The following is a 16,476-nucleotide window of genomic DNA, read 5'->3' as shown; positions in this document are numbered from 1 at the left end:
GAGAGCCTGGCTGAAGGGCAACCAGCCAGCCTGTGGTGAGAAGCATCTAAGTTTGTAAGGGCACTGAAAGTGTTAAGATCAGTTCAGAATGCGTTTTGCTTTTATTTCATTTGACCAAATCTGACTTGTTATGCTTTGACTTATAATCACTTAAAATCTATCTTTGTAGTTAATAAATGTGTTTGTTTATTCTACCTGAAGCAGTGTGTTTGGTCTGAAGCATGTCAGAGACTCCCCTTGGGATAACAAACCTGGTACATATCAATTTCTTTGTTAAATTGATGAACTCATATAAATTTGCAGCGTCCAGCGGGCGTAACTGGACACTGCAAGACAGAAGTTCCTGGGGTTGTATCTGGGACCGGAGATATTTGCTAGTGTCATTTGGTTGCACAATCCAAGGAGCAGCTTACATACCAGAGGCTGTGTGTGAACAGCCCAGGAGTGGGGGTTCTCACAGCACAGCAGGGTAAGGCTGGCTCCCAGAGTCGAGGATTGAAGTGACCTTACAGATCACTGGTCCAGATAACACCAGAGGGGAACATCACAATTGTACACCAAGTATTTCTGGCTTCCTCAATAGTTGGTAATCATTCTTTAGGGAATTGGTAGTAATCCAAGTGCAGTATATTGGAAAGGAAGCAACCAATTCTGCTTCCAGCTGGAGCCAGTCCGGGGCTTTACAGGACAAGGGGATGAGCCACTATGCTGCTTGGCTAAGAATTTTTGCCTGGTAAAGTTTAAAGCTGGGAAATCTGAAGCCACTTGCTTGGACAGGGAAATGTAATCTTCGTAAGGACATTGGGTTTGTTACCAGCACTCCACAAGAGGGACCTGAACATGTTGTTGATTTTGGTAAAATAAAAGGGAGGAATATGGATAGGGAGGAAATTCAGAATAAAAATGATCCTGGGAGGAGCATTCATGTTTATTTTTCTCTAAAGGGAAAGAGGTAGTGCCTGGCATCTGTTTAAATAGTTTGCTAACTGCATGATTAATGGAGCAAAGTTAACATTGACTAAGTTGTTAGCTTCCTTAGGAAACAGGATGCCAAGATATCTGAGGTTTGTCTGTTGCCAGCTAAATGTCTCTATAGGCGATGCACTTCCAACTAAATACGATGAGATCATTGCTTCTGCCTTATCCCAGTTTATCTTGTAACCAGAGAATTTACCAAAGTTATCTATTGTTTGTAGGATATTTGGAATAGATTGATCTGACTTCTTAATAAATAGGAGGCTGTCATCTGCCTATAGAAGGATTTTTGTCTCCTGAGTCCCTGATTTGATGCCTTGAATATCTTGATGTTCCCTAATTAATACTGCTAGTGGTTCTAATGTTAGATTGAATGGGGGGGGGGGACATCCCTGTCTAGTTCCCTGAAATAGATCAAAGGGGGATGATATTGTGCTATTTGTTAGGATATGAGAGTTGGGTTTGGAATTGTGACGGGGTAGGACTCACCACTCTAGCGTCTCCTGCCAGTTTTCATAGGAATTAGCTCCACTTGCCAGAGCGCCCTCTTCTGGTGGTGTCTCGGCGCTGTCACTTCCGTTCCAGGACCTGAGCCACTCCCAGGACTGCAGGGTACTCTTCAGTGACACTGCCCTCCGACTCTGCCACATTCTGTGTTCCGCCATTCCGGTAGACCTGCAATCTCCGTCTAGTGACTACCTCAGTGGCAATTACAGTCCTTTGTCCCAGGCCACTTCCCATGTGGCTTCAGCATCCTTTTCTGCCCTTACCTCAGGGCCTCAGCTGTGTGCTAATTGGGCTGCAGGTTGAGAACTGCTGAACTAGTCTAACCTCCCGCACATTGCAGGCCACAGAATCTCACCCACCTACTCCTGTAATAGACCCTGAATCTCTGGCTGAGTTACAGAAGTCCTCAAATCATGACTTAAAGACTTCAAGTTACAGAAAATCCATCCAGTATTGATTAAAGAGATGGGTCTACAACTGTTAATTTTTTGCACATCCTTACTAGGTTTAAGTAGTACAGGAATTAGGACATTGCTCATAGTAGGAGGTAGCTTACCCTTCTTTAAGGGATCTTTGTAAATGCCTAACAGCTTAGGGATCAGAATTTCTTTGAAACTTTGATAGAATTCTATCTGGAGATGAAGTAATAGAGGTAAATGGAGAGGTAGCCATGATGGGCCAGGGAGCTGAAGAGAGGGATTTTGTAGTAGGTACGGTCACTTGGCCTTTGGAGCCCTGAAGATGTTCTGATGTGTGCGCATGGGTGTGGAAGCAGCATGCTGAACAGATGTGAGTAGTACTTGTGACAGATATTGCAGCCCCATGTATTATCTTTGGGGACCATTGTATTACATTTATGAATGGTTTATGTGTGATTCTGTTCTACTTCTGGGGGGAGGGTTACAACAGCTCCCTCAGGAACTAAAAACAGTAGGGGTGACTAAGGTGAGTCACTGAGGCTGTGTCTTCAGTACAATCTATTCCTGTGGAATTTCTGCGCCAAAAAAATAAAAATTCTGTGCATGATATTTTAAAATTCTGCATATTTACTTGTCAAAATAACAATATAATCATGCCAATTTCAATTATTTTGGTAATTTATTTCAAAATACCTGTCAACAAGTATGTCTGCCACAATACAGACAACAAAAAAGATTCAGGAAATGTTTTTGTTACAAACAGATTCCTTTCTAGGCATATTAATACAGAACTTGAGTAATAATTCATTAAAACTACGATACAGAAATGTATTTCCCACACCCTTCAGAAGCAGTGCAAAGGCTTTGGGGAGTTAGGGGTAACAGAGGAGCTGAGGGAGAGGGCATTAATTGCTGGGAAGGAAGCTGAGTGTGAACTTGGAGGGTTGTTGGGTATGGGTGGGAGAAGTATGGAACAGGCTTTTTGGAGGTGGAGGAACAATTGTTATGGAATTGGGGAGCCTCCCCCATGCAGACCCTGGCTGGCCCCTAGACTCTCCCATTCAGTCAGGCACATCTGCCCATGTCCCAGCACCCCTACTCCCTCTGCCCCCATGTGTCCCTTCTGCCCTCACTCAGCCACCTCCACCCCCTGTCCCCATGAGTCTCTGCACCCCCACTCAGGGGAGGACATGGAGGGGGCTGCTCCTCCTGTATGGGGTGAGGAACCACACAGCTTTTCTTTTCTTTTTCTTTTGATTTGCATGTATGGTGGATTTGAATTAATTAATACACAGACCATAGATAAAAATAATTTTTATTTGTTATTTGTATGCATGCAGGAAGGGCCAGAGACCTGTAAATCTCAAAAAAGTGGGATTATTGAGAGTAGATGCCCCTCTGATTTTTATAGTTGCATTTAATTATTCTGTATTATCATCATACAGAAGAAAAGCAGAAAAAACTACCTTAACTTGAACACACCCTGCACTTCTCATCTGAGGGCTGGTCTGCAGATCATAGAATCATAGAATATCAGGGTTGGAAGGGACCTCTGGAGGCCATCTAGTCCAACCCCCTGCTCAAAGCAGGACCAACCCTCAACTAAACCATCCCAGCCAGGGCTTTGTCAAGCCTGACCTTAAAAACCTCTAAGGAAGGAGATTCTACCACCTCCCTAGGTAACGCATTCCAGTGTTTCACCACCCTCCTAGTGAAAAAGTTTTTCCTAATATCCAACCTAAACCTCCCCCACTGCAACTTGAGACCATTACTCCTTGTCCTGTCCTCTTCTACCACTGAGAGTAGTCTAGATCCATCCTCTTTGGAACCCCCTTTCAGGTAGTTGAAAGCAGCTATCAAATCCTCCCTCATTCTTCTCTTCCGCAGACTAAACAATCCCAGTTCCCTCAGCCTCTCCTCATAAGTCATGTGTTCCAGTCTCCTAATCATTTTTGTTGCCCTCCGCTGGATGCTTTCTAATTTTTTCACATCCTTCTTGTAGTGTGGGGCCCAAAACTGGACACAGTACTCCAGATGAGGCCTCACCAATGTCGAATAGAGGGAAACGATCACGTCCCTCGATCTGCTGGCAGTGCCCCTACGTATACATCCCAAAATGCCATTGGCCTTCTTGGCAACAAGGGCACACTGTTGACTCATATCCAGCTTCTCGTCCACTCTAACCCCTAAGTCCTTTTCTGCAGATCTCAGCATTGCTCGTATGAAGACGATGATGGTTGCAGAATGCAATCATACAGTTACTGTATTTAGGGCCTTTTAATCCTCTAGGATCCAGGCATGGAGGGGCTCTGTGTGAATTTCTTGCATCCACATATGAAAGGAGGGTCAGCTGTCTGAGTAGCACCCTGCCTCCCCTTCCTCCAAACCTCAAGGAGACCTACGTATGGGTTCTGGGGTCCATACATAGAAAGAAAAAGGACTACAGGGTGCACATCATCTCCACCCCCATCCCCTCAAGCCCACTGGAACATACACTCAGGAGTTAATATGGGTAGGAGTTGTATTATCTTTTGATTGGAGTCAACTCTGCACTATGGAACTCCTCCTTAAAGGTGGGCTCCAGGGGCGGCTACCAGTTAGGCTGCTCATCTCTATTGCAGTTGCACTACCACGGATCTTGAGTGGACAGGGCAGTGTGGCTACAATGGAGATAGCTAATGCAGAGAAGGACCTGTGCAGGGATGGCCCTGTGCCTCCAGCACACGATTCTTGGGGGTGTGCAGGATTTGGGGATTGGAATCCCTATCTCTGCCATGGGGGGCAAATCCACAGCCAAATTTAGATAAAACTTCGTCAGAGGAAATTAGTGGAGTTTAGTTCCTCCTAAGGTCCCTCTCAATGTGTTTATTTGCAAGAGGGCACAAATTAGCCCATCGTTATTAGGTAAATTAAAAAATATGGCTAGGTCATACTGCAGGTGAAATGCAATCATATCTTGCTTTACTGCAGTAACTGGAACCAAAGCTGTGCTTTTGAGCAGAGTATGCAGTGATTAAAGGAGTTCTCAGAAAGTGGCCTTTACATTAATACTTGCAATTCATAGCATGATTAAAAATGCATATGCTATACTGTAGCTCCAAAAATAAAACCAAATACAGTCCAGAAATCAGCGAAAGCAGAAATGGATGTGCAGTGTTTTGAAGTTCCTAGTGTATATTGAATTTACTCTCTGTTAGGCAGAGCAGTCATCACCACTACATTTTAATTCATTTCTTGAAGAGCTTTGTTAAAGTTTTCTAAAGTATCTTTGAAAGATTTCAGTAAGTAAGATCCCAGTTCATTGCCAGTCTCTTGAATGGCTGCGTCATAGCCTCCGAAGAGTGGTGTTGAAGCCTTTATGTCCTCCCGGTTTGCATGAAGTAAAATATTATTAAGTTCCTCTGATACACTCTCATATTTTTGGTGATCAAATTTTGAAAGATAAGCATCATCAATTGGGTAGGTGACATTGTTAGGATAGCAGTCCCTAGGAACTGGGAACTCAATGTATTTCAGCATCGGCAAGTCACTAAAAACATTAAAGAGGCATTTAAGTGCTCGGGATGACAGGGGATTTCCAAGGAACTTGAATTCTTGTAGCTTCCGGCAAGGGATCAAACCCAAAATCAACATATTTACATGAATGTCTTGAATGTTACATTCCTCAAGGATGAGCATCTTCAGAGTATAAGAGCAGTGGCTGAGAAGTTTAAAGAAGGTTGAGGGGTAAAGGTCAGCCACATTGTGCCCACTGAGGTCCAGTACTTCCAGGTGGTTAGAATGGAGGCTATTGGCTAAATAAGCCATGTCAGCATGGTTCAAGGCGCAGTTAGAAACATCCAGTAGCTTCAGAGGGGTTTTCAGTGGGCTGCAGATTTAAATAAAAGGAAAAATATTTACAGCACAAAATGGTATTAGAAAATTATAAGATTTTTTTTAAAAACTGTGTGAACATTGAAATAGCTGTTCATCATTAATGTAGCCTGTCTGCTCTAATCTTTAATAATTTTGTAATCTACTTCAATTAACTGAAAGGTATATAATATACATCAAAAATAATGTTTTAAATGGATGCGCTGAACTGATTATATTAATGGTTTCTTTGGTTTACACCAGGGATAAATCTGATTCATTGCATTTATGCTACGTGTACATTTCGTATTCCACTATATGTTGGTCTTACATTTCTAATACTTTGTCATAGTAATAGCTAATAATTTGGGCCACTGACGGTGCAGATGGAAAAGCAGAAAAGGAAGGGGATGCTGCATCTGACTTGGGCCCTGCAGTTGAACAGGAACGCAGTGGCAGTGCCTCTGACTCCAGCCTTGATTGTCTGCTGAACATACAAGCTTGCCCAAAAGGATGTTGTTCAGCACCCAAGAGCTTCTGGATCAAGAGAGCCAAGGAACCCTGCAAGTGACCCACATCAGGGAGGAGAGCAAGCCATGCTCTGGGTTCATCAAAATACATCTCAGGTACCTCAGTAACACCGAAGAGGTGGCTGTAGTGAGACCTGAGGACATGGTGGGTGTTCTCAAGAGGTAAGTCCAATGTAAGAGCCTTCAAAGGGGTTACCAGCCTTTGGGGAAAGGATACCACTTGAATCTGAGCCCAGAGTTGAAGTGGGCAACAACCTCCACCCGAAAGCACTGACCTGGGTACTGTGAGGATTGTCCTTTTCTGTGGGTCTGTATAGCACCTAGCACAATGAAGCTTCTAGGAGAGGCCACATTGCATGTTGAACAGTAACCAGCTCTGGCTATGGGACTTCTAATAATGTGCCTGTCACTGTGAAGAGACAGCTTGGAAGTATTTGGTTCTTCTTTTGTATAAATGTCTGTGTGTGCACCTACTGCTAGCATTTGTCAGGTCAGGTATGCAAGGCTTGCTGCTAGTACCACATAACCTAGAACAACCTGATATGGGTCAGCAGCTGTCTGACTAAATTGGGAATGCTGCCACTCTCTGAGTGATGGGGGGTATGCCTAGCACCCACTGGAATGAAAAACAATGTGCACAAAGGAATAACTACATCTGGCACTGCTACCTTGCAGCTAGTTCTTGGTTGAACAAAGGCTAGAGGAGAAAACCCAGAATCTAATCTGCTGTGTAAAAAATGTCAAGCAGTTGGCACTGCAACTCAGCTTTGCCCTCTGACATCTCCTGCAGCTGTGCTCACTTCCAAACATCTTGGTCTCCAAGCCTTTGGTCCCAGTCAGTACCACAGAGAGAGGGGCTTTGGTCTTAAGGCAAGCTTCTGCCCCCATATTTTTTTTCTGCCAACGTATATGCACTGAAGGTTCGAGTAGGGTGGTCGCCCTCTTCAAACTTGCTTGTTGGAATGTGAGGATAATGTGCACTGGTATGTTAAGTGAACTAGTGGAGGTCAATGACTTAGAAAGACCACCATCATTGACAGAGAGCTGGACATGCTTGACATCAATGAAGAATTTGAATGCAGGGTGGGGTTTGCAGTCAAAAACTCATTAACGCCCAGAGCTGAATGTCGTGTTGAAACATCAGAACCTTTCCTATCACCAAGGCTCTCTACCACAGGTGGCTTTTCCGGCATCATCAGTACATATCCCCCAACACTTTCCTCCACCTCTGAAGAGAAGGACCTATTCTATCAGTAACTCAGCAGCAGCATCAGTAAGCTACCATCAGGTGAGCAACTATTTGCTGGAAGACTTCAGTATAACAGCTGCCCTGGATCACGAGATGTGACTGCTATGCATTGGTCACAGTGGAGTGGGAAAAACAAATGACAATGGGATTACTGGAGCTCTGCACCCACTGAGGACTGTGCATTACCAACACCTACTTCCAAGGTGGTCACTGCTGAAAGGTCTTGTGGAGTCACCTGTCACAGGGTTTAGGGTGCAATCCAGAGCAGTGAGGGGTTGTATCACCACTTGCCCTACAATCCTGGGTGCCTTACAGTGCTTTGCTATTGTAGCTCCAAACCTGGGACACTCACAACCAGTTTACAAGCATGCAGGTCATACCCTCAGTGTCTGTGCTAGACAGCCCTAGTTCAGCAACTCTGACCCCAGCAGCTTGTCTATAGCCCCACAGCCCCACTCTGGCTTCCACCAGCCTTGGTTACTGTTTGCAGGGTAACTCCAACACCATAGGTGGTGACTCCATGGATGCTCCAGGGCTGGAGCACCCATGGAAAAAAATTAGCGGGTGCTTAGCACGCACTGGCAGACAAGCTCTCCTCCCTGACTCCCGCCTGCCTGCAGCTCCTGCTGATCAACCCTTCCCCCTCCCTCCCGGCGCCTCCTATGTGCTGTGGAACAGCTGTTCAGCAGCGTACAGAAGGCGCTGGGAGGGAGCGGGAGGAGTGGGGACAGGATGTGCTCAGAGGAAGGGGCAGAATGGGTTGGGGAAGGGGTGGGGCAGGAGCGGGGACAGGAATAGGCAGGGTTGGGCCTTGGGGGAAGTGTGGAGTGGGGACAGGGTCTGGGGCTGAGTGGGGGTTGAGCACCCCCAGGGAAAATAGAAGCCAGTGCCTGTGCTCAACACACTCCCAGTCCCAAATTTTCCCCAAACTGTGCACTTTGCAATGTCCAGTCCTCTCCTGGACAGTTCAGAGAAATAATAAGTTTCGTTTGTTCTTCTAAAGACACAAAAGCACATCACTGCTTATTAACTTAACTGCAGTAAATACACCCTTCCCTTTAAACACAGCACTGAGACGGTTTATAGTAAAAATAAAACAAATGTATTAACATTAGGACATAGATTAAATGATGCCAAGTAAAATGAATAAAGTTAGAATGGGTTACAAGCAAATACAAGTGAAAACACACATCTAAAAGTCTAAAACTTAATCTAGCAAGGCACAGGCTTTGTTCAAGATAATTTCTCACCTGTATTCCAGAGACTTCAACCTCACCGTGGTTGAAGAACCCATCTGTCTCAGCTTGCAAGAGCTCTGTTCCCTTGTATCTGTCTAATGATGGATGGCAAAGATGGCTTCTGTCTTCCAAAGCTCAATGACCTTGTTTCAAGAGGCAGGATGACCTCTTGCTGATTTTGCCATCCCCCTGTATGTGACTACATCCCCCAGGTAGGGGAATACAGATAGGGAACACAGCTTGAAGAACCCCCAGTTATGGGTAGATACCCTCTCCTCCTTCAAGTGCTGGTCCCTGTGGTGTATTCCACATGTGGGTGACTGGTAAGCAGTAGTCAAACTGGAGCAGGCATGAAGATGCAGTTGGTATGTTGGGTATGAGGATGCAGTCTGTAATACTGCTGTCCCAACGCTGCATCTGCAGAAGAGGTCTGGACTAATGCTTCATGAAAGTATGGCTGGAACTGCAGGTTGTTGCCTTACAAATGTCCAGTATAGGAACTTCCTGAAGAGATGCTATTGAAGTTGCCTGTGCTCTAGTGGAGTGAGCCCTCAACCTGTCATGGGGGAGGAAAACATGCCAACTGATGAAGAGTGATACATCCAGAGATCCACTTAAAGAGTCTCTGAGCAGACAACACTAGTCCCCATGAACACTGCTGTAGAGACAAATAATTTAGGCCTTTTCTTAATTGGTTTTGTTCCAGAGCCCATCAGATGTCGAGGGAATGAAGTCTTCTCATGCTTCCAACGAGGAGAGAGAGGTTTTGGGAAGAATACTAGTAAGTGAATAGATTGATTTATGTGACACTCGGAAATTACCTTAGGGATGAATTTTGGTTGAAGGTGAAATGTGATATACAGTGAATTGGCCAGGAGTGCTCTCAGCTCACTCACCCTCCTGGCTAATATAATGGTGATGAGGAACGCGCCCTTCATGCAGAAGCAATCACATCGAGCAAGTGGCTAACAGTTCAAAGGGTGGCCTGGTAAGTATTGCATGTATGGGATTGAGGTCCCATTGCAGTGTTGGTTTCATTACTGACGGGAAGGTCCTATTGAGACCCGTCAAGAAGCTGTTTGTTATCGGGTGAGTAAAAATTGGCTAGCCCTGTACCAGAGAATGGAAGGCACTGATTGCTGCTAGGTGGACCCATAGCGAGCTAATGAAAAGTCTCAATGTCTTGAGGGTGGGGAGGTACAGAAGTCTAAAATAGCAGGAATACCTGCTGATTTGGGGGATAACTGACTCTTGTTGCACCCAGGTAGAGAAATACTCCCATTAGCTAGATAGCATTTGCTGGTGGAGACTTTTCTGCTATGATTGAGGTTAGTTCAAACAGTCTCTGAATGTGAATGCTCTAGAGCTGACCTGACACCCATCCAAATACCAGGCCATGAGGCGCAGAGTCTGAGTTGGGATGTCTGATCTGGGAAGATTCAGATACTGATGGGAGGATGGGCTGATATTCATAAGAGGTCCAGAAACCTGAACTATCTGGGCCAATTGGGTGCAATGAGACTGACTTGAGCTTTGTTGGGATGAATCTTTTACAGTGGATTGGAGAACAGGCCATACCTAAGGTGGCCTGTCCAGGACTGCAGAATGGCATCGGCTTTGGAATCCCAACTTATTGCTGTTCTGGAGCATTACAGATTGAACTTCTTGTTTGTCTGGGAGGCAAACAGCTCCCAGGATGGCTTTCTCCACTGAGTGAACATTTCATTCAGGACTGAATTGTGTCAGGGCCAGGGCATGAGTGGCCTGGCTTACAGGAGTGAGCATCAAGCATGGGCTGAGCAGCCAGGAGCCAATTACTAGGACTCAGGTCAGGTTGGAATGCCAGGAGATCAGAATCGAAGGAAACTGTAGGGCAGGGATGAAGAATCAGTCACCAGGAATCAGGCCAAGTCAGGATACCAGGAGGTCGGGATCAGAAGACATAAAGGTAAACACCAAGCAAGCTGTCTGTGGCAGGGTGGAGCTCAGTTGTACAGACAACTTCCTGTTTGCTCTTCTGGCCTAAATAGGGGCTTGAGGAGATTTAAAGCTCTCCCAATCAGAGTGGAGGGGTGGTGCTTGTGCTGCTGTCTGTGAGCTGCCAGGTGGAAGATTGGAGTGTGATCATAGGCGCTGGCTTCTAATTTTCCCCAGAGTTGCTCAACTCCTGCTCCGCCTCAGGCCCTGCCCCCACATGCCCCCTTCCCCCAAGCTCCCACCCCTGCCCTGTCTCTTCCCACCCATGCTTCACCCCAGCCCCACCCCCACTCCACCCCTTCCCCCAAGGCCCCACCCCACCCTGCCCCGCCTCTTCCTGCTGCCTCTCCGGAGCGCGCCCCATCCCCGCTCCTCCCCCTCCCTTCCAACACCTCCTGCATGCCACTGAACAGCTCTTATGCAGTGTGCAGGAGGTGCTGGGAGGGAGAGGGAGGAGTTGATCAGTGGGGGCCCCAGGTAGGCGGGAGTGGGGAGGAGGGAAGGCGCTTGGCTGCCGGTGGGTGCTTAGCACCCACTGGCAGCCCTGGAGCACCCATGGAGTCGGCACCTATGAGTGTGGTAACCCCTAGAACCCTAATGAACCCCAGGGGTGTTCTCTGGTGCTATGGGTCCAGGATTCTAGGGTTGATTTTCTTAGAAGGCTTGTATTTGGGCAGGAGCATGAAAGTTTTCTGCTAGTTCCCACATACACTCCTCAGGGCCATAGCCTTCCCAGTTAATCAGATGTAAAAGTTTACCCCACTGGCATTCAGAATCCAAGATCTCATGTGTGACATATTCCTCAAGGCCTTGTGCATGAAGCAGTTGGGTCCTGTGGGGAGCTGAATTTTTGGTATATGGGTTTAGGATCGATATATGGAATTCTGCGTGGATTTTGAGAGATTGGGGTAAGTGTAGTTCAACAGTGACCAGGTTAACTTGGCAACAGATTCAATAACAGCAAGGAACTTACACATGGATCTGTTCATGCTGAGGTGCTCTGTCAAGGGCCACACTTTTTGTCCCACTGAACATGGGTTCCTAGTTGCCAATATTGGTTTGCATGTTGCTTGTAGTTGGCTTTCACTTTTTCCAGGTTTCCCCTTCCTTCTTTCTGGATTTGATGAATTCTCTGCACTAAGTCCAAGGTGGGTGGGTTAGAAGAGGCTCATAGGTAGCTGTGGTTCCCATAGCTGGTAAAGAAAGGGGCTTTTACCTATGGAGGCGCGACCTGCGTTATTGTATGCAAACTCTATGTCTCTATGTAGGGTAATAGCAAGGACCAGTCATCTTGGTGGTGACTAATGTAACAATCTAAAATCTGACTGACCCTTTCTGTCTGTCCACTGGACTGAGGTTGGTAGGCAGAAGCGCAGCTGGACCCGCAGGAGACGCAAGGCCTTGTGCCAGAATCAGGCTGTAAATTGTGACCCTTTATTGGAAGTGACTTGATCCAGTAGGCCATGGAGATGGACCACATGGCTAACCCATAGCTGGGCTGTCTCTTCAGCAGAGGGTAGACCAGTGCAGGACATGAAGTGGGCCATTTTGGTGGTCTGCCACCATCAAGATTATTGTAAACCTGTTAAGGCTCTGGGAGCTCCACAAGAAAATCCAATGCAATAGCAGCCTAATAGAGTCAGGACAGGGTGTCTAGAGGTTGAAGTAGACTGCAGAGCATGTGATGTGGTGTTCTGGCTCTAGCACGCATACTGCAGGACATGATGAAGGACTGTTTTATGGTGTGCATTCGCTGAGCTTTAAAGTAAGTCAAGTGTTCTTCCATTGGGGTGGGGGAGTTGTGATATAGCTCTAAGGCTGACACTCTTGCCTGACCCGGGGGAATGTAAATGCAGTTATTCACAAACATGATCCCATACCGGATATCGTATGGTTCCCTGTCGATGGCAGCTGGTTTGTCAGGCAGAATTTCTGCGGCAGAGAAAGGTCAGAACCAGACAATAGGCACAGCGGTCTGTGACAGGGTGGAGCCCAGTTGTATGAACAACTCCCTGTTTCCTTCTCTGGCTTAAATAAGGGCTGTGGCCCAGTGAGGAGCCTTGGACCTCTCCCAATCAAGAGTAGAGGGGCAGGGTTTATGCCCCAGTTGGGCTTCATGAACGCTGGTCCCAGCTGCTGTGAAATGGCTGCATGATGGTTTGGGGTGTGATGACTTGCAGCACATCTGTGGTTCCAGGGTTCAAAACCCATGGGGCCTGACAGTACCGTCAAAGCCCAAAAAGTCTATACTATGTATATGAAACACATCTTTCCTATATGGGATGGAATTTCCCTCTGATATGATCCCTCAGTGTTATGCTGCTTCACTGCTTTTTTGGCAGCATAAAGGCCACAGTGAAACAAAAATGTTAATGAATGAGGACTACAAAGTGGTGCAGATTTTCTCAATTTTCAATGAAAAAAAAAGATAGTGGCCCATATTTTCAAAACTAGGAGCCTAAAGTTAGGCTCCTAAGTCCCTATTTAGATGCCTAAGGGTGGGGTTTTTCAGAAGTGCCTTAGGGTATGCAAACACTGCAACAACAAAAAATTTGGGGTCAGGAAGGAATTTTCCTCCAGGGCAGATTGGAAGAGGCCCTGGAGGTTTTTCGTCTTCCTCTGTAGCATGGGGCACGGGTCACTTGCTGGAGGATTCTCTGCTCCTTGAAGTTTTTAAACTACGATTTGAGGACTTCAATAGCACAGATATAGGTGTGAGGTTTTTTGCAGGAGCGGTGGGTGAAATTCTGTGGCCTGCGTTGTGCAGGAGGTCAGACTAGATGATCATAATGTCCCTTCTGACCTAAATATCTATGAATCTATCTATGAATCCCACGGCAACAAGTCTCAGATCCCATGTAAACTGACTCAGGTTTTCAGGGCTCACGCTAAAGGGCTAAACATAGCGCAGATGTTCTCGCTTAGGCTGGAGCCTGGGCTCTGAGACTCACTCTCCTTGCTGTGTTTCAGAGACTGAGCTCCAGCCTGAGTTGGAATGTCTACATGGCACAAGGGACTGGAGCGTAGATGGTCTTGCCTAGCGGTCACAGCTGGGCTGTGGGCCACACATTATCTCACTGACATTAGAATAGTTCAGCATGTCACTAAGTTATTTGCTCCAGTGTAAAATTAGCTCTTTAAAGAGAACACAAAAAACTGTTGTTTCAGGTCATTCAAAAATAACAGTGCTCTTTATTGACACCTTTTTCCCCTGACATTGAGAATTACTGGATTTTTCTGTGTATTCAGTGTGGCTAGTTGTGTTAACCCAAATTCCAGTTTAGATATAGCATTGGATCTCCCAGGCCTTAAGATACACAGACCCATTGAGAAGCATTAGATCGTATCAGACTACATCGTAGGGCTTGTCTCCACTTACCGGTGGATCAACACTGCGGCGATCGATCCACCGGGGGGTCAATTTAACGGGTCTAGTGAAGACCCACTAAATCAACCGCCGATGGCTCTCCCGTCGACTCTGGTACTCCACCAGAACAAGAAGCATAAGGTAAGTTGATGGGAGAGTTTCTCCTGTCAAACCAGCGCAGTGTAGACATGGCAATAAGTCGACCTAAAGTACGTCGACTCCAGTTATTCACATAGCTGGAGTTGCGTAACTTAGGTCGACTTAACCCCATAGTGTAGAGCTGCCCTTAGTATCCCTCTCGCCACATAAAAGCACCATAGACATGGGATTGTAGGAAATTTACAGTCTGGTTTCTGCAGGTGAGTTAGTCATCATTAGCGTATTGTCTAATCAGTATTCCTGATGGCATGCTGCAAACATTTCCATGGACTTCCCAATGAAAATATTTCCATTATTCACCCCCTTCCTTTTTGTTAGCCTTGGCAGCCTTTAATTCAGTGCCACTGCACTGACGAGTGGCTCATCACACTTTCAGTCACACTGTTGGGAACAACTTACCTGAGCAGTTTCCGTATTTTTCCTGTGAGGGTAGAAAATGCCAGGCTCAGCTCAGTCAGCTGCGTCATTTGGCTCATCTTTTCTCCAATAGTCATAAGGATTGGTTCATCCTCAGCTGTAAACCGCTGCACATTGAATGCTCTGGCCGGCAGGGTAAGCGATGTCAGTAGAGGAAAGTGGATGTTATTAAACAGCACTTCCAAGTGCTCCATTTCCAAACGAATATTGTGAACCACTTCAAGTTTGCGCAGTGAAGAGGGATCTGTGAGCTTTATGATGTAGAAAAGCTTTCGTAAAGTGAGACTGTCAGCTCTGAATGCCACACAACGAATCTTTAGTGGACAGTGGCATCTCATCAGTAAGGCTTGGACCACAAGTTCATAGTTCCGCTCTGTAACAAACAGGTCAATGAGAACATCAATAGCGATATCAAAGATACATGGATTGAACTGCAGCCTTTGCATTTCAACAAGCAGCTCAAAAGAGAGCTTTGATAGTAGCTCTGTCCTGGCCCACCTTCCCAGAGTCTTCTTACACTTGCAGAGCTGAACTTCAACATCTTTTATGCCTGTCAGGTCCACCACTTTCAGTCTCTTTGAGTATGGAGAAGAGCAATTCAACACGTAATCTCTCAGCCCAACTAGACAACTTTCCAAACAAACACAGCATGCTCTGCTGCTGATGTCTTCCTGGTAATCCACTGTTGTCCCTAACAGTTTTCCTATATTAAAGTCTGCCAGGGGCCAGTTTTCCACCAGGTCATGAATCACTTCCCCCTGCTCCAGTAAATAACTGGCTTTAAAAAGAAGAGGAAAAAGGTTATGTGCAACACTGCTGAGACTTTTCCTGGCAAGCTGCACATTCGATACCAAAGCCTCAGCACTAATGAACCGCAGCGACTTCATTGTTGCCTTTGATTTCTTTCCGGCATTGAGGGTGGCTTCTGTGTTTAACTAAGGTTCTGGTTGCTTATCATTCTTTATTTTTAGCTGCAGCTGCTGTCTGGTACTCAGTGAAATGTCTTTGGGAAGGTAAAGTGAGTAGTCACATGCTGAGCCCTGACTTCTATTTTGGTACTAGAGACAGTCTGCACAAGTCACATGTTTTGATTCATTAATTCAGGGACCATTTTGTTTATTTAACCTTCATTTTTGTAATAAAGGTTAGTTTTTGATAAGTGCAGGCTAGCATCAAACAGGGCTGGCAGAGCTGTGAAAAGTACATGTTCATAGGAATAGTTCTCTATCTGCCATTAACCATTTTATTATTTTCAGATTTTTTTTTAAATAAAAACACTTTCACTTTTTCTTGAAAGGTGATTAAACTAATTTAGATTTTAAGAAATATTAAATGTTAGCTTGCAGTGTTTACCACTAACTGGAGTTTTCAAAGGTCTCCACTTTTTGGATTCCAAGCAATGTGGACCTGAAATCCTTTAGACAGCAGGCCGAAGGTAGGACCATGTGCATTTGATACATGCACCTTAAGGCATCATGCCTCTGTTGATGAAGAGAGGTACATTGCTCCAGCTTCTTTGGTTCCTGACTAGAGCAGCTACTCCAAAATCAAGCAGGGATGCAGAATGTGGATCTGTGGGGGCAATCTTTTTAAGAACTCCAGTTACTGAGAAGTGTTTCTCCATGCAGAATATACATCCCCACTTCTGGGGTCCATTCCTGCAACGTATTGCATGCTCCTGCAAGACATCAAGTCTGAGGCTGTTCAGCATCTTGCAGGATTAGCTGGGCATACAGAACCTAAGGGCTAGAGTAGAGATACTCAATAGGTGGCCCGCGGGCCAAAT

General features: G+C 45.8%; 1 protein-coding gene across 1 annotated transcript; it reads right to left on the bottom strand.

The window, feature by feature from the left end:
• Window positions 1-5,123: 5,123 nt before the first annotated feature.
• Window positions 5,124-15,613, bottom strand: LRRC14B (leucine rich repeat containing 14B). Its single transcript, XM_074943215.1, has 2 exons — window positions 14,673-15,613; window positions 5,124-5,769 (listed from the first exon to the last, which is right to left on the bottom strand). The coding sequence occupies exons 1-2, from the start codon at window positions 15,575-15,577 to the stop codon at window positions 5,124-5,126; spliced, it is 1,551 nt and encodes a 516-aa protein (XP_074799316.1). The 5' UTR covers window positions 15,578-15,613.
• Between the last annotated feature and the right edge of the window lie 863 nt (window positions 15,614-16,476).

This window comes from Natator depressus, chromosome 2 (genome assembly GCF_965152275.1).
Source record: "Natator depressus isolate rNatDep1 chromosome 2, rNatDep2.hap1, whole genome shotgun sequence".
NCBI lineage: Eukaryota > Metazoa > Chordata > Testudines > Cheloniidae > Natator > Natator depressus.
Note: the sequence above shows the minus strand (reverse complement) of the source record. Positions and strands in the feature narration are given on the sequence as shown.

Excerpts from the sequence above, each read along its gene's own strand:
- LRRC14B (XM_074943215.1), bottom strand. The coding sequence starts at position 15,577 with ATGAAGTCGCTGCGGTTCATTAGTGCTGAGGCTTTGGTATCGAATGTG. Across the intron at positions 5,770-14,672 it reads AAAATACGGAAACTGCTCAG|CCCACTGAAAACCCCTCTGA; the intron begins GTAAGTTGTTCC and ends TTAAATCTGCAG.